Raw genomic sequence first — 22,735 nt, forward strand, 5'->3', positions numbered from 1 at the left:
ACCAATCATTGGTGTGGACCGAGAGCCGTCTTGGACCAATCATTGGTGTGGACCGAGAGCCGTCTTGGACCAATCATTGGTGTGGACCGAGAGCCGTCTTGGACCAATCATTGGTGTGGACCGAGAGCCGTCTTGGACCGATCATTGGTGTGGACCGAGAGCCGTCTTGGACCGATCATTGGTGTGGACCGAGAGCCGTCTTGGACCGATCATTGGTGTTGGATGGGAAGGCCTGGCCTTCATTCTCTGCTCCAATTCATCCCAAAGGTGTTCTATCGGGTTGAGGTCAGGACTCTGTGCAGGCCACTCAAGTTCCTCCACCCCAAACTCGCTCATCCATGTCTTTATGGACCTTGCTTTGTGCACTGGTCCAAATCATTTGGTGGAGAGGGGATTGTGGTGTGGGGCTGTTTTTCAGGGGTTGGACTTGGCCCCTTAGTTCCAGTGAAGGGAGCTCTTAAGCCGTCAGCATACCAAGATATTTTGGACAATTTCATGCTCCCAACTTTGTGGGAACAGTTTGGGGACCCCTTCCTGTTCCAGCATGACTGTGCACCAGTGCACAAAGCAAGGTCCAGAAAGACATGGATAAGCATGTTTGGGGTGGAGGAACTTGACTTGAATTTTGGCCTAAATTCCCACCTGAAACAGACACAGCATTTTTCTGCAAAACGCATCGGACCTGCTGCGAAGATATGTGAACCAACTCCATAGAGAGCCGGTCAAAATCTCCTGCCATTGTGAATTGGATGCAGGGATCCCGTATCCAATTCACAATGGTGTGGACCCAGCCTTATAGACGAGGCCACACCTGTCTTCACACTTACGTAAGCAGGTCCACTTCCACTCAATCCAGTCACGGCATCAATGAGATCCTCCTCCACCTCTGTGCAAAACCCCACACTCTGCATCAGCTGCTCCACCAGCTTTACGTCTTCCTCCTCTGCATGGGTGCCTGCAGCATATACTGTGGCCCCTTCACGTACGATTACAGGGGTGTTGGTCATGCAGCGGATGACTCTGGGAGCTGGGTGAAAGATTTTCAGTTTCTGGAAGAAAAAAAAAAGGTTGAGACTTAAAGTGGAACTTCATTCTCTCAATCAGAAATGACTATTTTTAATCCTTATGCTGCTAGCATTAGTATAAAAAGATAGGAAGGTATATAATAGTTACTTCCTGGTTTCTGGCCTAGGCAAATAATGTCATATCCTAGGAGTCTTCAGGAGGGGTTTTCTCAGCTAAGCACACCCTCCTGACTCCATGCCCGAGCGTCAGGGCTGGGCTCAGCCCTTCCTTCTCTAAGCTGGCCACTCAGCTGTCGGCTAATTGCCAGCTCTTATCTCTCCAGTTACTCAGCTTTTGATGATATCCTGCTCATCAGTCCTGCCTACATAAGCCGTCCAGCCCAGAGGAGCTCTGCCTTCACCTTAGTCAACATCACAGAGATGCTCTCCTGCATTCCTGTTAAAAGACTTGCTTGGCTGACATCCCTTCTGGCTCCAGATCCTGCTTGCTATTTTTACTACGCTCATCTCCAGCTCCCTGACGTTTGGCTTGTCTGACTATCTGTTCCGGTTCCTCAACTCTGGCTATGTTTTGACTACGTTTGTGCTATTTACTTTTATTATTAAACAAGTGCGATTTAACTTTACTTCTGTCTTGGTCTGATTTAATGGTTTCTGACACTGAGACAATGACAGGTGGATTGCCCTTACTCAAGATGGCCACAGCCAAAAATGCTATGGGTTGGTTTTCAAAGTGATTTCTCTGCAAAATAAAAAAAGTACAGAGACATTGATGGGCGAGTTTGCTTTGAATAGTAAAAAAGGAGTTGAATAGGTTTTCTTGGTTTGTGGTACTCAGATGCAGCGTAGTTGTGCTTCAAACAGTGAAAAAGGATAAGACTTTATCCTGGAACTTAAAAAATATGGCTAAATGTTTACATAGGAATGCCAGCTTCACCATCTCAGCAATTGGTTTATACATTTAAATTTCCTACTGTGATTCTCTGGCAAATGAAACTTTTTTTTATAACTGTAATAGCATTACTCAGGATAATTTTGTTTATACCATGAGCAAGATCTTTGAGTCTTTTGCCATTGTAAGTAGTCCATGTTTTTCTAACAATCAGCCTTGAGCCTTTGCCAGCTCAGGTCTCTTCGTTGCACACCTGCTTCAATAGGGGGGTGTCTAAATAGACTGCTGGACATTCAGCAAGTGCCTGATTAACCGGGACATCTGTCTACTCATGAGTTCTCTCCGATTGTTCATGCCTTGGATTACCCATGTGTGTTGTCTGAGCTGCATACGTGCTTAGTTTGTCCACGCTTAACCTAATCAATAATCAATTTTTCTGCTACTGTCAGTCATTTCTCTGTATACAGGTCTGGAACTCTGTTTAGCATGGGTTGTCAGCACCTGATCTCACCATCAGTTGACTCCGCTACTCTGTCTCCTCTAACCACCTACATGAGAATTTGGACCACTCTAGTATCTGTCCTAGCAGTTATTCTGCCTCAGCCCCAATGACACGGTGGGTCCACCCAACTCCATAACAGTTTTCCCACCTTCATTAGTCTGAAGCCTCAAGAGGGCAAAGCAAAACCTGCTGTAATTTTTAACTTTATCCAGACAGTTAGAAGAAGCTATAGGCTGCTATAAGAAACAGAGGAGGCCCAAAGTGATTCTCTCTCTCTACAACAACATGTTAAAGCTGCTTTACCTTCTCTATAGAGCCGATAGTGACACCGGCAGCACAGGACACCACCGTGTGACGGTCCTCAATGTCACCGCCAATCTCATCCAGCACAAAGGGAATGATCGGAGGTTTTACAGCCAGGAAAAGGACATCACTGTTCTTCACAGTATCCTTGTTACTGGTGGTGAAATTTATACCCAGTTTCTGAAAAAAAAACAAAAACAAAAAAAACAAAGACATTTATATGAGCATCAATGGCTTATCTCAGCATAGTCCAGGACAACAGCAATTATTTAGCAGTTTGGTAAATGGTCCCGCTGCTGTGGTAGACGTGCCCTCAGACTGCACTTGGATCATGACTTCAAGAACCAATTCGAACCTTTTGTATTCTCCGCTTTTAATACCAATAACATTTTAATTTAATAAGAAGCAATGGTAATTGAGAGTTATATAAATAAGTAGCACCAAATAACCCCGGTGTTTTGTACTTTGCGCAGACATTATTACACCTTACCTCATCCTGACCTCTGTATATTGCTCCAATATCTATTCAGTTTACTGCACCAATAAACAAACAATAGATTAATCTGGAATTAACAACGCTGTCTGGAGTTTAATGGTTTTATCAGCAATGATTAGAGTTACCGTATATAGATTTGAGCAAACAACAAGCAAAAAGGATAAAATATATATATATATATATATATATATATATATATATCAAAAAGCTGCATTCCTGATCTGCATAGATCTGTTCCATTCCTTGCAGTAACCTCATTTAATCAAGAAGGTTTAATTCTGCAGACTAATACTTATGGCGTTCAAAGCCAGTGAAAAAATAATGGCCATTAAAGAGAAACTTCACAATAATTTTGATCCTAATGCCTCTTACCTTGTCTGTTGGGTAGAGCTATAATCACATACTCACCCGCCCAATAAATCCAGCGCTGTCTTCTTGCGATCCACCAAAGACCAGCGGCTACTGAGCCTCCATCTTTTTTACTGATGTTATCAGAAGGCCAGCTATCTCTTATGAATCCTAGAAGCCAACACTACACTGCTCATGGGCAGTGTATTTAAATAGCCCCAAAACCTGCTGGGATGCACAGTGTGGGTGTATTCCAGTAGGTTTGGGTCTCGTCTAGGCAAGAAAAGTGGAAACATGGACCAAAATTATACTGAATTCCTTACTTATATCGAATGTTAATATAGATTATTTATTTTTAAAGTTCAATAATTGCTGGGTTCCTCATCAAACCATTATGTTGTCCTCACTGGATACGGTATGCTTTACTTTCCCTAGCCCGTGATGCATCTCTGCAACCCCCCCAATGACTTGGCAAAGGACCTTGGTCCACTACATTGCACCTCAATTCCTGGGGCTTGTGTACCATTAATTTGGAGATATTACTCTGGTTTTCGGCAACAAGCATGAGCACTCAATTAAGACTGACCATTGTTGGGCCTCTCTTCTTCTCTCATCCTTATTTCACCCCCTCCTCCTCTCCGCTTCCCCCAGAGTCGGTTGGGTTGGCTCCTGGTGAAACTTGCCGCTTAAATTCCTTCTATATATTCTTTCTGCTCATAAAGTACTGTCCCTCAATGTCAAGGGACTGAATTCTCCAAACATATTGTGCTGTGCTATTTCATTATGATCAATGAAAGCATCTGTACTCTGCCCACAAGACAGACATTTCTCTCAAACCTCTGTCCCCAAATATTTCAGTGTTCACTACTCTCCTCGTATACCAAGCTAATGGCCAGACCAAAAAAGTATCCTGATGGATTTATGAAAAGCTATGCAATTCTCATGCACCAATGAAGCGAAAGATCCTACTGGACAATACCCTATCCTAACGGGTCACCAAGTAACCATACCTAGGTATTATGCATCCAATACATCCCAAATCCCTTTGTTCATGCACTTGCTTGGTGTTCTTGGGCACCACCAAATGGGTACCCTTATTCTCTGTGGGGATTCCTACACTGCCCTCTTCCCATTTCTGGACAAATCAGACTCCCTTTTTTCCTCCAGTCATTCAGGTCAGTGAAGGACTCTCTTTGCCCATCATGCTGGTACACTATTGGAGGGAGAATCACCCCACCGCCCGGGATTACATAACACCTTCCTCCCCATGGATCATATCTTTTTATTCCACACAATGCTAGCCTCTGTCCAGGAGATACAGATATTTCCAATATCCTGGTCAGATCATTCTGTGCACCGACGCTAACCTCTTTAATGGCGGCCAGCAGGGACCCCACTTGGTCTCTTAATAAATCACCCCTCTCTGATGCTCCATTGCAAAACTTCATTCGTTCTCATACACTGGACTATATAAATCACAAGACTCTTGATGTTTCTGATCTTACCCTCATGGGAGGCACACAAGGCAGTCATCCAAAGCAATGTATTCAGTTGGTCTCCTCCCTTAAGAAAGAGCACCCAACCAAACTTCTTGAACGTGAATATTCCATAAGGCACAAGCTTTTCAACTTTACCTGTCTAGACCAAACAAACCGGTGCTAGAGGAGGCCAAATGTAGTTTGAATCTCCTTCTGGTAGACCAAGTCAAAAAAGCCTTGAGGTGTATGAAACAATTTTCTACCTTAAAGAAGACTAACAAAACTCTTTACTGGCATCTAGACTAAACACTGAGCTGAGCTTTATAGCGCCAAGGAGGTTACATAGTTACATAGTTAGTAAGGTTTAATAAAGACACCAGTCCATCCAGTTCAACCTGAGTGAGTTTCTACAATTGTCCCTATCCCTATACATTGCACACTCACATCGGTCCTTACCCTCAAGGAGCCCACAATCCAAGGTCCCCATTCATATACTAGGGCCAATTTTGGACAGAAGCCAATTAACCTACCTGCATGTCTTTGGAGTGTGGGAGGAAACCGGAGTACCCGAGGGAAACCCACGCAGGCACAGAGAGAACATGCAAACTCCAGGCAGGTAGTGTCGTAGTTCGGATTCGAACCAGCGACCCTTTTTACTGCTAGGTGAGAGTGCTCACCACTATGCCACTGTGCCGCCCAGTTTTCCCCAAGACAGCGGCAGACACCTTTTATCCTAAGATTTCCCTACCCCACATATTCCTGGCACCAAGCCACTGACACGTCTATCTCGCCTATCTTGTGATAGGACTTCCTCTACCAATTCTGAAGCTACAAAAAAAAGACCAGATGGCTTTTCTGCTACCTATTACAAATACTTCCCCGATCTCCTTTCACCCATATTCTGCAAAGTCTTTAATGACTTCTGTAACTGAGTGCTTTTCCAATCGGAGTCCCTTCATGCCTTTATCTCAATGATTCCTAAAACCTATATAAACCCACATATAAAAAAAAAAAGAAGGGTGATGGAATTATAGATTATTATTACAGACAAGAGACGTATAATTAAAGTATAAAATATATGTGTCTTTTCTACTACAACCTTAGATATACATTTGGTATTAATCTTATCTAGGGCGTTGGGATGTGGATACTTTTAGAGTAAAGGAGAATACATCACCCATCATGTGATACACCCCCCAATCAGCCTCTCCTCTCTATGTATGTCTACCACATTATACAGAATTTCTTTTTTCTTTCCAAGGCTCTGATGAAGAGGGAACACCTCAAAACGCGTTAGCCTACCATTGGGCATTTGCCCGTGTATGGGCATAATTTCTTTTAAATTAAAGCGGAGGTTCACCCTAAAGTGGACCTTCCGCTCATTGGAACCCTCCCCCCCCCCCCCCCCGGCTTCACAATTGGCACCTTTCAGGGGGGAGGGGGGGTGCAGGTACCTGTACAGTACAGGTATCTGCACCCACTTCCGGCGTAGATTCTGAAGAAGGTATGCACCTTTCCGCAGAATCTACGCCCCTTTCCGAAGGTCCCCCACTGCCTGCTGGGAAACACACGGATCCCAGAGACAGCGGGGACCATCCTTATTGCGCAGCGCGACTCGCGCATGCGCAGTAGGGAACCGGGAAATGAAGCCGAAAGGCTCCACTTCCTGATTCCCATACTCAAGATGGCGGCGGCAGCACCCGAGAGACGATCGAGAGATCGGCTTCGGGTGCCGACATCGCGGGCGCGCTGGACAGGTAAGTGTCACTATTTTAAAAGTCAGCAGCTGCAGTATTTGTAGCTGCTGGCTTTTAAAAAAAAAAAAAAAAAAAAAAAAAAAAACACGGCAGACTCCCGCTTTAATATTTTGTAACCTTGTTTCCATGAATACATAGTAGCTTCTTTGTACTCCTCTACTTTGTCTAAGAATAAACATTATCATTTTGACCCATGCGTTAGATCACGCGCCTTCCACCCTGAATTGTTGGTAATCAGTAGGTCTAGTAAAGCTTTATTTCTAGTTGGTGCGTCTACCATCTGACCCAGGAAATTTCCCTGCAAGACATTTAGCAACTGGCGAGCTTTAGACGAATGCATGGTTCCCTCTGCCCAGTCTATGTCTGGACAATTAAAATCCCCCATAACAACATAATTAATGCTCTCCTTGCCTGGCCTGTCAGTTTAGGTGGACAGCCATGTCTTGGTAGGTTTACAGTTGTGCCATACTATTTACATTCTCTGAACAGTGCTCCATAAGATGCTCAAAGATTGGCATTTTTTATTTATTTTTATAACCCAACCCTGCTTTAAACTTCTACACAACTTTATCCCTGACCTGTCTGGTGTGTTCCTTGGCCTTCATGATGCTGTCTGTCCACTAAGCTTCTCTAACAAACTTCTGTGGGCTTCAAAGAGCAGCTGTATTTATACTGAGATTAAAATTACACAGGTGTACCGTTTACTAATTAGGTGACTTCTGAAGGAAATTGGTCCCACTAGATGTTATAGTTAGGGGTATCAGAGTAAAGGGGGCTGAATACAAATGTATGCCACACTTTTCAGATATTTGTGAACAATTTTGAAAACCACTTATATTTTTCCCCACTTCACAATTATGTGCAACTTTGTGTTGGCGTGTCACATAGGTTCGCAATAAAATACATTGAAGTTTTTGGTTGTAACAAGAGAAAAATGGGTAAAATGTAAAAGGGTATGGATGCTTTTTCAAAGCACTGTAATAACAAGCAGACAAACTAAGGGCTGTGCAGCCCAAAGGTTAGCTTACTAATGACAGTTTCTCCTTTAACAAATCAATCGATATGCACTATGAAAGAATATCTTAAAAAAAAAAAATATATATATATAATAATAATAATAATAATAATAATAATAATAATAATATCTTACCCTTAGTCCAGATACAGTGGGCAGATCAGTGTCAGGGGAACTCGCTGTGATTTTGTGTGCTGCCAGCACCCCTGCAAAATAAGGTGGGATTGGTATTAGAACCCTGTGCAGATGCATGCCAAGTGGGGAAAAAAAAAAAAAAAAAAAAAAACCACAACAGTAGCCATTTGCAAGCAATCACAAACCAGCTTTTAGATGAAATCTAGATGTGGGTAAATGATCCCAACTCTTTATTAAAATTCTGCTAAACCAAGGAAAACATTACCTGCAGCGGTGAAGCCCCTCACAAGGGCATAAGTGAGCTGGCCCGCTCCGATAAATCCAACGCTCATGATGCTTCTTGGTCACGGTGAAATCCGCAAAGTTAGAAAGGAGAGACAAATCACGATAACACCTGTCCCTGAAAAATATAAAAATAAATAAATAATAATAAAAAATAAATTTAATGAGGACCTGTCAGAAGGGGTGTTGACACAGGTGGGGCCCCATCAAGCAATGGATTCAAAATTACACTTTTCGCATTCAACTGTAAAACCTTTATATACATTATATGGCCAAAAAAAGTATACCGAGCATCATATTATATATATATATATATATATATATATATATATATATATATATATATATATATATATATATATATATATATATATATATATATATATATATGCTTGTTGGACGTGCCATTGCAAACCATAGGTATAAGTATGGAGTTGTCCCCATCCCTCTCGTAGCTTTAAGAACCTGCGCCTACTCTGCCAAAAATAACATTTCTGAGGTCAGGTACTAAAGTGAAGATCTGGCAGCTTACAATTGACATTCATCTCAAAGGTGTTCAGTAGGGTTAAGGTCAGGGCTTGGTGGCAGGCCAGTTGAGTTCCTCCACACAAGACTCATCAAACCATGTCTTTATGGAGCAGACTTTGTGCATGGGAGCACATGCATGGTGGAACAAACAAGGACCATCCTCAAACTATTGCCACAAGCCTGGAAGAGCACAATTGACTAAAACAGTGGTTGCCATACTGTGGCCCTTTGCTAGCCTCTATCCGGCCCTTCAGCACTATTCTTCCAACCGATACAAGGCAATATTCCTCTCACTGACACCATTGGTGGGGCACTATGCCTCCCAGTAATACCAATAAGAAGGCACTATTCCTCCCACTGGCACCAATGACGGGGCACCATTCCTCCCGCTGGCACCACTGACGGGGCACCATTCCTCCCGCTGGCACCACTGACGGGGCGCCATTCCTCCCGCTGGCACCAATGACGGGGCGCCATTCCTCCCGCTGGCACCAATGACGGGGCGCCATTCCTCCCGCTGGCACCAATGACGGGGCGCCATTCCTCCCACTAATGATAGAGCACCATTTCTCCCACTGACACCAATGATGGGGTACTATTTCTCCCACTAACCATGGCGCCATGTCTTTTTTATTTATTTTTTTTTTAACTACCACTCACCATCAAACTTCAGGTATGGTTTACTCCTACTGATGCTGGGGCATTTTCTACCAGTCCTGGCCACAAACCTGTCCCCGCTGGTCTAAAATAAATTTGTATTTGTAGCATTACCAGCTCCCTTCACCGGAACACCTGAACTGAATTATTTACAGGTGGGATGGTCAGGTATGTGCAAACTTTGGCCACATTTACTTACCATGGCGGTAAGCTATGCCAACTTTAGACATCCATCATCAAACCAACAAGATATAAAAAAAAAAATCATCAGACCACAGACACCTTTAAACAGGAGAGTACACAGAGAGATCCTCAACAAACATAACCTGACTGTACAGAGCAAATAGACCCGTGTGTCGCTTTGCACAGGAACACGACTTCATCTCATGGAAGAAACCACAAATGCAAATATGTAAATGTAAAAAAGATTAACCAATTAAAGCTGGAGTCCGGGCATGATCCCTATTGGATACATACTATGGGCTTGGAACAATGCAAGTGTGTACATACACCATACCGGGGGGTCAGCTTCCAGGTTTTATTGTCAAAGCTTAACACCCGTTTCACATTGCCAGCGTTTTTTGTTCAGGCGCTACATCGCTAAAAATAGCGACTGTATAGCGCCTGAAAAAAAACAGCTCCATTCACTCCAGTGTGAAAGCCTGAGCTGATTTTTTTTTTTTTAAATCATTGATTTGTATCCACCCTGATGCAGGCTCAAGTAATAATAATGGCTATGGAACACTGAACTGGCACAGTGACCTTTAGCAGTAGCTGGTTTGAGCAATGATGTCATCACTGGTTTCCTGTGCTTCTCTATGCAATGCAGATTCTGACCGAGATGCATATAATATTAAATTTATATTATATATATAAAAAATTATATCCAGTATTGGTGCTAACCCCCCCCCCCCCCCCCCCATCTTGCATAAGATGGACTATTCCATTCATTTCTGCACACAGTCTGCATGATGCAACTTTACCAGATCGAAGCCTTGGCTGGCATAAAAACACCGGAAAACCCAGTCTCAGGTAACAGATCTCCCTGCATAAAATCCCTTCCATTTGGCCACCTGAATTAGAGAGGTTAGGAGTGCACAAGTGACCCCCCCCCCTCTTCCCACTGAATACACACAGACCGTGCATGCATGCCGCATGCAAACCTACTGGAAAGGCACACACAGCACTTTCCAAGTGCAGATGAGGTCAGGGATCTAAATGAGGGTTATATACACACCGCCTGCCAGCAGGGAAGAATAATGCTTGGTCTGGGACTAACACTCCTGACACAGGGGATAGACTCAATTTAAAGAGAACCTGTCAAGACAGAAATATGGGATTTCCAATTAATAAGGTTTCTGAAGCTACAGAGATGTCATGTGTATCCTTCCTTCAGGGTTTAGCGAGTTACTGGAACAAAACTTGTACCCATTAGGAGAACTGAGGTTTTACTGGCTGAAGACTTGTCAAAAACTTGCAAAGTGATAAAGTCAGGATGGGGATGACCGCTCCGGAGCAAAAAAACAAAAGACAAAAAAAAAATTTTTTTTTATAATAATAAAAATCAGCAACAGTAGCCGACATGGTATATACAGTGCATCCGGAAAGTATTCACAGCGCTTCACTTTTTCCACATTTTGTTATGTTACAGCCTTATTCCAAACTGTATTAAATTCACCATTTTCCTCAAAATTCTACAAATAATACCCCATAAGGACAACGTGAAATAAGTATGTTTGAAATCTTTGCAAAATGTATAAAATAAAAATCTCCAGTATATAAGTATTCACATCCTTTGCCATGACACTCAAAATTGAGCATCCTGTTTCCACAACATGATTGGAGCCCACCTGTGGTAAATTCAGTTGATTGGACATGATTTGGAAAGGCACAAACAACTGTCTATATAAAGGTTCCACAGTCATCAGTGCATGTCAGAGCACAAACCAAGCCATGAGGTCCAAGGAATTGTCTGTAGACATCCGAGACATGATAGTATGAAGGCACAGAAACATTTCTGCATCATTGAAGGTCTCAATGAGCACAGTGGCCTCCATCATCTGTAAATGGAAGAAGTTTGGAACCACCAGGGCTCCTCCTAGAGTGGGCTGCCCAGCCAAAGTGAGCGATTAGGGGAGAAGGGCCTTAGTCAAGGATGTGACCAAAAACACGATGGTCAGTCTGACAGAGCTCCGGCATTTCTCCGTGGAGAGAGGAGAACCTTCTAGAAGAACCACCATCTCTGCAGCACTCCACCAATCAGGCCTGTATGGTAGAGTGGCCAGACGGAAATCACTCCTCAGTAAAAAAGGCACATGACAGCCCGCCTGGAGTTTGCCAAAAAGGCACTCGAAGGACTCCCAGACCATGAGAAACAAAATTCTCCGGTCTGATGAAACAAAGATTGAACTGTTTGGCCTGAATGGCAAGCGTCATGTCTGGAGGAAACCAGGCACCGCTCATCACCTGGCCAATATCATCCCTACAGTGAAGCATGGTGGTGGGAGCATCATGCTGTTGGGATGTTTTTCAGTGGCAGGAACTAGCAGACTAGTCAGAATCGAGGGAAAGATGAATGCAGCAGAGACAGACATTCTTGATGAAAACCTGTTCCAGAGCACTCTGGACCTCAGACTGGTACGAAGGTTTATCTTCCAACAGGACAACAACCCTAGGCACACAGCCAAGATAACAAAGGATTGGCTACGGGACAACTCTGTGAATGTCCTTGAGTGGCCCAGCCAGAGCCCAGACTTGAATATCTCTGGAGAGATCTGAAAATGGCTGTGCACCGACACTCCCCATCCAACCCGATTGAGCTTGAGAGGTCCTGCAAATAAGGATAGGAGAAACTGCCCAAAAATATGTGTGCCGTGCTTGTAGCACAGGACTCCAAAAGACTTGAGGCTGCAATTGGTGCCAAAAGGTGCTTCACCAAAGTAGTGAGCAAAGTCTGTGAAAACTTCTGTATATGGGAATTTCATTTTTCGCTTTTAATAAATTTGCAAAGACTTCAAAACAAACTTCTTTCACGTTGTCATTATGGGGTATTGTTTGTAGAATTTTGAGAAAAATAATGAATTTAATCCATTTTGGAATAAGGCTGTAACATAACAAAAATGTGGAAAAAGTGAAGCGCTGTGAATACTTTCCTGATGCAATGTAGCTGTATTGACAGTTGAAATATAAATTCATGAGATGTTATACCTACCAAAAGTTTGGCAGCTCTGCCCAGTCAGTCAGTCTGGTGCAGAGGCGTACCTCGGGTCTCCAGCACCCTTGGCGAGAATCTGTATCGGCGCCCCCTTCCCCCCTTCATTAAAGAGTTATAATTTCAGTTGTTTTTTTACATCAATTTCCTTTTATTTTTTTTAATCGTCTGCATATCCGTTAAAGGCTATACATGGTCCCTTTTCAATGGTTTTGACTTTTGAAAAAAATAAAATAAAATAATGATATTGCATATAAGCATAGTAGTCAGATGAGATTTACGATTAACGTGGTATCACATTCAGATGAAATATAAAACCTTATAAACCGTAATAGGTTTTATATAATTTTTTGTAATATAACTGATTTTAAATTTTTTAAAGGTGCTAAATATAATAAAAGATAAGAATCTGTATTAATATTATGCTTAGCTTGGCTTCTACTATGGCGTCTACATTAATCTTTGAAACCATTTTATGTTCGATTGATAATAAGGCAAGGCTGGTTAATCTTTCCTGGCTCATCGTAGAACGTAGATAATTCTTTATTAACTTGAGTTTGCTACAGCTGCGTTCACAAGACGCCACGGTCACTGGTAAGGTTAACCACTTGCCGCCCGCCCTATTACAAATTGACGGTGGCAAAGTGGTTTCATAATCCTGACCGGACATCATATGACGCATCGCGGCGATCGTTGTTGCGGGGTGTCAGTCTGACACCCGGCAACTACAATCTCGGTAAAGAGTCTCAGACGGAGACTCTTTACCACGTGATCAGCCGTGTCCAATCACGGCTGATCACAGTGTAAATGGGAAGAGCCGGTGATCGGCTTTTCCTCACTCGCGTCTGTCAGACGCGAGTAGAGGAGAGCCGATCGGCTGCTCCTCTGACAGGGGGGGGTCTGTGCTGATCGATTATCAGAACAGCCCCCCCCGAGGATGCCCACACTGGACCACCAGGGACGCCACGCCTCCCTAGACCACCAGGGATGCCAGTCAGCACAATGGATGCCAATCAGTGCCCATAATGGATGTCAGTGCCCACAATGGGCATCACTGATTGGCATGCATTGTTTGGCACTGATTGGCATTCATTAGTACAGTATAACACCAATGCCGCCTATGAGTGCCCACCTGTGCCGCCTATGAGTGCCCACCCATGCCCATCTGTGCCGCCTATCCATGCCAATCCGTGCCAGCTATCAGTGCCAATTTGTGCCACCTATCAGTGTCCATCCGTGTCGCCCATCCGTGTCCATCAATGCCACCTCATCAGTGCCACTTCATTGGTGCCCATCAGTGCCGCCTTATCAGTGAAGGAGAAAACGTACTTATTTACAAAGTTTTGAAACTGAAAAAAAAAAAAAAATAATAATAATAATAATTCGGTGGGAAAAAAAAAAAATGATAAAAAATTTCATTTGGGTACGGTGTAGCATGACCGCGCAATTGTAATTCAAAGTGCGACAGCGCTGAAAGCTCAAAATTGGTCTGGGCAGGAAGGTGTTTAAGTGCCCGGTATTGAAGTGGTTAAATAAATTCGAAGTGCCATTTTGATGTTTGGATAGATATCACCCAGAGAGTACTCTTGTATACACTTTAATAAATCCATGGGAGTTGCTGACTCCAATTCCTTGACCAGACCCAGCTCCATGATGTCTACGTCTGACGAGTAGCGAAGTCCAAAGTCGGTGGCATGTTTTTTTCAGCTCACTGAAACTCAGATTCTTCAAGTTATTACCCCACAAAAAAGGAAAATTCTGAAGATATAGCCGACATGACCTCATATCGTGACTTCTTTTCGGTTAAAATTCTGTCGTAAACTGTATTTATTTCTCTTCTAAAGCTTCGTTCAGGGGAAAGATAGGGGTCTTTGTCAGAAGCACTGTCATGAAACAATTTCACTTTCTTCACCCTCACGTTAGAAAAGTCGCATTCGAATTCCATTTCTGGGGATTTCTCTTTGGCAAACGTCATGCCTGGTTCTGTTCCACCATCTCGCATTTTCTGCAATGATTCTGTGAGACCCGTTAACATTTTGTTTGCTACATCAAGAGAAGCAGCCTTGCTTTGAAGAGACTGGTTGACCTCGTCAATGCAACACAGTATTCTTTCCCATATGTGAAGAAGGCAGAGAAATCTGAAGTCTATTTGTCTCATCAAAGTTTGTGCTCCAAAAGCCGTTTCCTCATAATTTGTGCCATCAGTCATGTCCTAAAAAACTTATTTTACAGACTTTTTTAGGGCGCTAATTGCTCTCCGTTTGGATGACCACCTCGTAGCACTGTGACCTTCTAAATCAGCCTCTCTCAACATAGAGGAACCCTTGAAATAGTTCTCCGGTCTGGGGGAACCCCTGCTAAAAAATTAGAAATCTACAACTCATGATACATTAATGTGATGGTCAGTGGGAAGAATGGTCCTCACACTTGTGGTCATTGGGAAGAATTACCTCCTTACAGATAGCTGAAAAGATCAATGGTAACTTATCTGAGAGGCAGAAATGGCCCAATGCTGAAGGAACCCCCTAGCAACCTCTGGAGGAACCCTGGTTGAGAATCACTGTTCTGAATAAAACTTCAAGTTTCTGCATTAAAACTTGCCATCTTCCTGAGGAACCACTGAAAAATTGGAAGATTTGCTGTACAGTTCCAAAGAATGTTAACATCATCGGTGAAACACCTGCAGCATTGGAGCCAACAAGATTTAAACTGTGGGCAGCACAGGGTATAGATCGTGACAATTAATTAACCTGAGACAATCTTGCTTGTACGCCGCTATATTTTCCAGCCATATTGCTCCCGTTATCGTATGCTTGACCATGGCAGTCATCGATTTTCAGACCATCTGCCTGCAGTTTTAATATAATTGTATTCGAAAGGCCTTTTCCTATCCGTATTAATAAAATCAAAGAAACTTTCCTCAAATTTGACCAAGGCCACCTGAGAGGTCTACAAACCGTATAACTTGACTCATCTGCTCCATCCGAGCACTATCTGGGGTGCAGTCAAACATGATAGAAAAATATTTTGCCGCTTTAATTTTTTTCAGTATCTCCTCTTTTACTTATCTGGCTATTAACACAATTAACTCATTTTGAATTTTTGGTGAAAAATAACTGGCAGAGTGTTTACTTTCTTTCACGTAGGTCATGTGAGCTGCTAGCTGAGGGTGATAATGGCTTAACAATTCCAAGGTACCGAGGAATATACCGCGTTCAGGCTCCCCTGCGATTCCCTTTGAGCCGCTTCCACGAAATGCCAAAATTGTTTTTGGTACAAAACAAAACAACTTCAACGACAACTTTTAAAATATTGCGCCATTTCTCCTTTTTGAAGTCCACTTTGTGTTTCAGCCTCCACGGTTTGACCAATTTTTAATCTCCTTTCAAAGTCTTTCCATGTCATGTAGCAATCTCTGTGATGGGATGAGTTTTCATGAATTTGAAGAGAGGGATTTAAAGTGGTTGTAATCCCTTACAACCAAATTTGACCTACAGGTAAGCCTAGATTAAGGCTTACCTGTAGGTCCAAGAAATATCTCCTAAACCTATACGGTTTAGGAGATATTTACCCGAAGACTGCCACCGCTGTCTACGACGCATGCGCCGTAGACAGCGGCGTGCAGGCGCAATGGGCAGGCCGCAGATCGCAGATCGAATCACAGTCGCCGGAGCAGCGAGACCCGGAAGTCGGTCCGGGATACATGGCAGCGGCGAAGAGGAAGACGGGGGACCGCTTCAGGGGCTTCGTTCTCAGGTAAGTTATTCATAATGAGCTAGTATGCTATGCATACTAGCTCATTATGCCTTTGCCTTATAGGGTGTGTTTTTTTTTTTTTTGCCTTTACTTACTCTTTAAGAGTTTCCAATCCTGAAAACCTTTGTCAAAGTCAGAAAAAAAAACTGTGGAGTTTTGGGCTCTTGGGAAAAAGTAGACATGGAAAACAAAAAAAAGAGCATCTTTAGATTGGCTGTAAATCATCCATTGTCTTCGGACACGTTCCCCATTTTTAAGAATCTTATAAAACCATTGGGCGTCAAGATGTCTTCTATCATCTGAGGTTGGAAATGTAAATTTGGTTATATCGACTGTTTCAGGGCCATGGTCAACAGCAAGCTGTGTACGAACACTATCAGAGATCTTAGGTATTCCCAGCCACTTCTTCTTCTGCTTCATAAACAATCACTTTTAGTTGTACTCAGTTATGGTCGTCATTCAAATCTTGTTCTTCGTCATTCAAATCTTGTTCTTCGTCAATCCCACCTATCACAGGCTCACTGCTCTTTGTCTTTGTAGAAGTGCATGAAGAAGAAGCCACAGCGAAGTCTTCGACCTGTGAGATCACGGACTCATATTCGTTTCCTATAGGTTCTGTGAAAAAAAATGTTCAGCTTCATGGCTCTGACAGTTGCTCGCTTTTTTTCTGTTAAAGGATGTTGATCACCCCGGTCTGCATTTGTATTACAACCACTAGCATATCCCTCGTTGTTTGGGTGCAGCCAGTTATTAAGACCTCCAGATAAAGAAGCAATATTTGTTTTCTCTTTTCTGCTTTCTAAATGCACTACCAGATGGCTTTTTTTTTTAACAGAAACGTTTTTATTGATCAAAACAAGTTATCAATACAACTTATGCACAGATCTCAATACAAGCACAGTCGGTTACAGAATTCAGACCTCCAATCCTAGTGATCACAAGCAGGGGACAGGAGAAGTAACACAAATTAAACCGTAAGAGAGCGAGCACTCAACCATGGATCCCAGATGCCGCCAAACTTCTTGGGGCATTTCCGCCCCATATATGTGAGCTTATAAAGTGGCAGCACCGAGTCCACCATCGAGTGCCACTGGGACACCGTAGGGGGAGAAGAATCCTTCCACCTCTGCAAAAGCACTTTCCTAGCATAGAAACATAAATAAAAGAGTAGGAGCCTCTTATATGTAGCCTGCACCACAGTATCCGTGACTCCAAGGAGAAGCACCTTCGGATCCATGGACACTGCGAGGCCAGTGACTGCGTTAATTCCCACCAGTATTTCTTGCCAATAATCCTGGATGATTGAGCATTCCCAAGTAACATGATAGAATGTACCTACTGCCCGTTGGCACTTAGGGCAAAGTTCGGTCTGGGCGGGATAGATCCTGGCCAGGCGTTGAGGGGTGTAGTAGGCCCTATGCAAAAATTTTAATTGAATAAACCTATCCCTCGCAGAGATTACCCCAGGGAGGTAACTCTGAAGGGCCGATTCCCACTCCTCCTCCGAGAGGGAAGGGATGTCTCCCCTCCACACGAGGAACATTGGTGAGTCCCCCTCCGGTTTTTCACAGGTGAGGCGTAGATATATGGAAGAGAGAATCCTGTCTACCCCACGAGACATGAGAAACCTCTCTATCCCATGAGGCTCGACTAGTACCCTCCCGACCAGATGGCTTTTTAGGTCCCATGTTGCAGACGCTGTTTTGCCTCTCGGCTTCAAAAACGCACAGGAAACACTTCTGCAGACAGTCAGATTACCAATCGATGTTAAATGGGCACAAAAAAAAAAAAAAAAAAATAACTTATGTTTAATTGAAATATTGCATCAAGTGTATTTCATTAAATGATTGCTATTAAAATTGCTTAAAGTTGATGCAATCTTTCCATTAAAAATACCATTCAACGGCACTCACCTGCCTACTTCATACAAGGTATTGGGCACCCCTGAATGACCTGGGTCATTAGCCACTTCCCGCCCCGGCCTATAGCATTATGACGGCCGGGCGGTGGTTCAGTTATCCTGACTGGGCGTCATACGACATCCTGCAGGATAACAGCCGCTGCGCGCCTGTGGGCCATGGGGGGTGCGCATCGCAGCGATCAATGGTGCAGTGTGTCAGTCTGACACACCGCTATACTGATCTCGGTAAAGAGCCTCACAATGTAAACAGGAAGAGTCGTTGATCAGCCTTTTCTCTACTCGTGTCTGTCATACGAAAGTTAGAAGAGCCAATTGGCGGCTCTCCTGAAGGGGGGGGGGGTGTCTGTGCTGATTGTTTATGAGTGCAGCCCCCCCAGGACCACCAGGGAAATGCAAATCTGTGACAAGGCAGCTGCCAATCAATGCCCAGGCAGCTGTCAATCAGTGCCCAATTACAATGCCTACCACTGTCAGTGCCACCAGGGATGCCCCTCAGTTCCGCATATCAGTGTAACGTATCAATGCCCATCAGTGCTGCCTATCAGTACCACCCATAAGTACCCATCTGCAGCCTTTCAGTTCCCATCAGTGCTGCCTATCAATGCCCATCAGTGCTGCATGTCAGTGCCACCTACCAGTGCCGCATATCAGTGCCACCTTATCAGTGAAGGAGAAAACGTACTTATTTACAAAAATTTCATAAACAAAACATATTTTTTTTTCAAAATGTTATGTCTTTTTTTTTTTTATTTGTTTAGCAAAAAAATAAAAACCACAGAGGTGATCAAATACCACCAAAAGAAAGCTCTGTTTGTGGGAACAAAATGCTAAAAATCCTGTTTGGGTACAGTGTAGCATGACCGCGCAATTGTCATTTAAACAGAGACAGTGCAGAAAGCTGAACATTTGCTTGGGCAGGAAGGTGTGTCAGTGCCCGGTATGGAAGTGGTTAAACAACTCCCCTATCACTTCGTAAAAAGTACAGGAAACATTTCTGCAGGCTTTACTTGCAGCACGAAAATCCTAGGTAAGGCAAAATGCTTTTTTGAATGCATAGATAACACACAAAACCACTATTAAAGAGGAAGTAAAGCCTCTTAAAAAAATATATATAATAATAATAATAATAATAATAATAATACACCCTGCAAGACAAAGGCATAATGAGCTAGTATACATAGAATGTTAGCTCATTATGAATTACTTACCTGAGTTTGAAGCCACCGCATCGGCCCTCGTTCGCCTCCTCCGATGCCGCCATCAATCCCGGAGCTACTTCAGGGTATCGTGGCTCTGGCACTGTGACTGGCTGGAGCCGCGATGATCTCACTCAAGCGCATGCACGCTGGGGCTGCCACTAACGGCATGATAGCTGTTAGAAACGGCTCGCTCAGTGCGCCTGCGCCCGATGTCTACATGTCAAATCGCTCCAAATGTAAACCAGGGCTTAAAGTGGTTGTAAAGGTAATTTTTTATTTATTTTTTTAAGCTCGTTTTGCACAGAGTGGCCCCGAACCTGCTCTTCTGGGGTCCCTCGGTGGCTGGCTTGGCTCTCCCCCCCCCCCCCCCGCAAGGACTTCTCCCGTTCATGCGAGCTTCCTCGCATAGTGTGGAGTGCTTGCGGGCGCACTCCTGCGATACAGCCGGCGGCCATAGTCGTTCACTGTATCACTCAGCCCCGCCCCCCACTTTATTGGATGTGATTGACAGCAGAGCGAGCCAATGGCTGTGCTGCTTTCAATCCATCCACTGTAACCAATCAATGGCCACGCTGAGCGGCAAAGAGGATGTTGAGCGCGGGACTTTCGAGGGGTCAGGTAAGTAAAACGGGTGGGGCTCGGCATTGTCGGATGTTTTTCACCTTAATGCATAGAATGCATTAAGGTGAATTTTTTTTTTACATTTACAACCCCTTTAATGTGGTTGTAACCCCCCCCCCCCCCCCCAAAAAAAAAAAAAAACCTGCAAGACAAAAGGCATAATGAGCTAGTATGCATAGTGCACTAGCTCATTATGAATTACTTACCTGAGATCCAAGCCCCCCTGCAGCTGTCCTCGCTCACCGCTCCGGCGGCCGACACCGCTCACGGGGGGGGTGGTACTTCCGCGTATCGCAGCTCCGTGATTCGCTGGAGCCGCGATGATGTCACAGTCTTCCAGGTATCCGGCTCCGTGATCAGCTGGAGCCACCGGTAACAGCAACCTAACGGAAGCAACGGCACCACGTACGTGCCGTTGTGTCCGTTCGCTTAAGTGCGCATGTGCCGCATGCCATCGGCACGTGCAAATACAGGGGATATCTCCTAAACCGTGCAGGTTTAGGAGATATCCAGGGTAGCTACAGGTAAGCCTTATTATAGGCTTGCCTGTAGTAAAAAGTAGTAGTAAACGGTTTACAACCACTTTAATGTGATTTGTATTTCTATAGAAGAAGATAGAATGTGACCGTTCTGGGATAAGCTGGTAATAAAGTATCCAGTGCGACCTGTTCTTATCCTCCTGTGCTCCTTCATACAGAGTGGAGGGGGAGGGGTTCTCTAAAACAGGAGGCCTGTTACTGGCCAGATCACCAGGTGAAAACAGAGGGGGGGGGGAGCCAAAAAAAAAAAAAAGGAAAAACTAATGCAGCCACCACATCTAATGATTGGAAATATATGACATTCCCGGTTTGGGGTGTAATACTGCTGTCATTTGTATTTCTCTAGAAGAAGATACAATGTGATGATTATTGTGGGATGAGATGGTAAAGTATCCGGTGTGATGTCAGGGGGGATGAGGATGATGTAACACATGTGACACGTGTCATCAGCTCACCTGCTGTCACCTCCGCCCACCGATCCGCTCTTCTCCTTCCTCCGCTCCGGTCTGTCCTCCGTCCCCCACTGATGCTCCTCTCGCCCGGCAATACACGATGTCAGTACCGAATTACCGGGTGCACAGAAGAAACCACGCCCCCACGCGACGATACAGGAAAGCGACTCGCTACACAGTGTTATCAAGCCCCGCCCTTTGCATGCTATAGGGGCAGCTGCTGGACAGCGCAGCCTCAAACCCCGCCTATTCTATTTCATCTCGCCTCCTTGGCACGCCCTCAGCCGCTGTCGGTTTGCCAACACGCTTGTCCGCGTGGCTAGCTATAGTAGAAGCCACGCCCTTCACCAATCGTCAGGCTGAGTGAGCCACTTACATTTATTTTAGTCTCCCGACCCCGCCTCTTTCGCCTTGTGGCTGCTGGCTGTAGTAGTTTGGAAGGGGGCGGGCCCGCTGTAGTAGATTGCAAGGGGGCGGAGTCTGCCCGGTTTGCTTTGTAGCAATTCCCAGGCTTCAGACTCAGCGCATCAAATTGCTGCAAAATGAGAATACTTTTGTTAGAGGGATTCAGAGCGCTAAACATTACAGTAATACCTTTTGTACCACCACCCCCTCCCTTTAGAGTGTAAGCTCTATGAGCCGGGCCCTCCTGTACCTTTTGTATTGTACTGTAATTGTGTTGTCCCCCCTATACATTGTAAAGCGATGTGTAAACTGTTGGCGCTATATAAATCAATAATAATAATTAATAATAATAAGTACAGTGAACACTTTAACCACTTAAGGACCAGCCTCGTTTTGAGATTTTGGTGTTTACATGTTTAACCACCTCAATACCGGGGGGGCAGTTATACACCTTCCTGCCCAGACCAATTTTGAGCTTTCAGCGCTGTCGCACTTTGAATGACAATTGCGCGGTCATACTACACTGTACCCAAAATAAATTGTTATCATTTTTTTCCCACAAATAGAGCTTTCTTTTGGTGGTATTTGATCACCTCTGCGGTTTTTATTTTTTGCTAAACAAATAAAAAAAAGACAGAAAATGTTGAAAAAAAAATGTTTCAGTTTCAAAACGTTGTAAATAAGTAAGTTTTCTCCTTCACTGATGGGCACTGGTGGGGCGGCACTGATAAGGCGGCACTGATGAGGTGGCACCAATGAAGTGGCACTGATGAGGTGGCATTGATGGGCACTGATATGTGGAACTGATAGGCGGCACTGATGGGCAACACGGATGGACACTGATAGGTGGCACAAATTGGCACTGATAGCTGGCACAAATTGGCACTGATAGCTGGCATGGATAGGCGGCATGGATAGGTGGCACAGATGGGCATGGATTGGCACTGATAGGCGGCATGGATGGGCACTGATAGTTGGCACGGATGGGCACTGATAGTTGGCACAGATGGGAACTGATAGGCGGCATTGTATTGTACTGATGGATGCCAATCAGTGCCAAACAATAATGCATGCCAATCAGTGATGCGCATTGTGGGCACTGATTGGCATCCTTTGTGGGCACTGACTGGCATCCCTGGTGGTCTGGTGGCATCCCTGGTGGTCCAGTGTGGGCATCCTTAGGGGGCTGCGCTGATAATCGATCAGCACAGAC

At 44.2% G+C, this 22,735-nt stretch overlaps 1 protein-coding gene across 1 annotated transcript in view; it reads right to left on the minus strand.

Moving 5' to 3' along the window:
* PYCR1 (pyrroline-5-carboxylate reductase 1) overlaps nucleotides 1-21,309 on the minus strand; it is a 24,766-nt gene extending 3,457 nt beyond the window's left edge. The window contains exons 1-5 of the mRNA XM_077458869.1: nucleotides 21,121-21,309; nucleotides 8,217-8,351; nucleotides 7,952-8,022; nucleotides 2,723-2,902; nucleotides 828-1,049 (exon numbers count right to left, since the gene is read on the minus strand). Of these exons, the coding sequence (XP_077314995.1) occupies nucleotides 828-1,049; nucleotides 2,723-2,902; nucleotides 7,952-8,022; nucleotides 8,217-8,283 (540 nt within the window). The 5' untranslated portion in view covers nucleotides 8,284-8,351; nucleotides 21,121-21,309. The remainder of the gene's footprint in view (nucleotides 1-827; nucleotides 1,050-2,722; nucleotides 2,903-7,951; nucleotides 8,023-8,216; nucleotides 8,352-21,120) is intronic.
* Between the last annotated feature and the right edge of the window lie 1,426 nt (nucleotides 21,310-22,735).

This window comes from Lithobates pipiens, unplaced genomic scaffold (genome assembly GCF_037356315.1).
Source record: "Lithobates pipiens isolate NorthernLeopardFrog02 unplaced genomic scaffold, aLitPip1_a1.2 Scaffold_28, whole genome shotgun sequence".
NCBI lineage: Eukaryota > Metazoa > Chordata > Amphibia > Anura > Ranidae > Lithobates > Lithobates pipiens.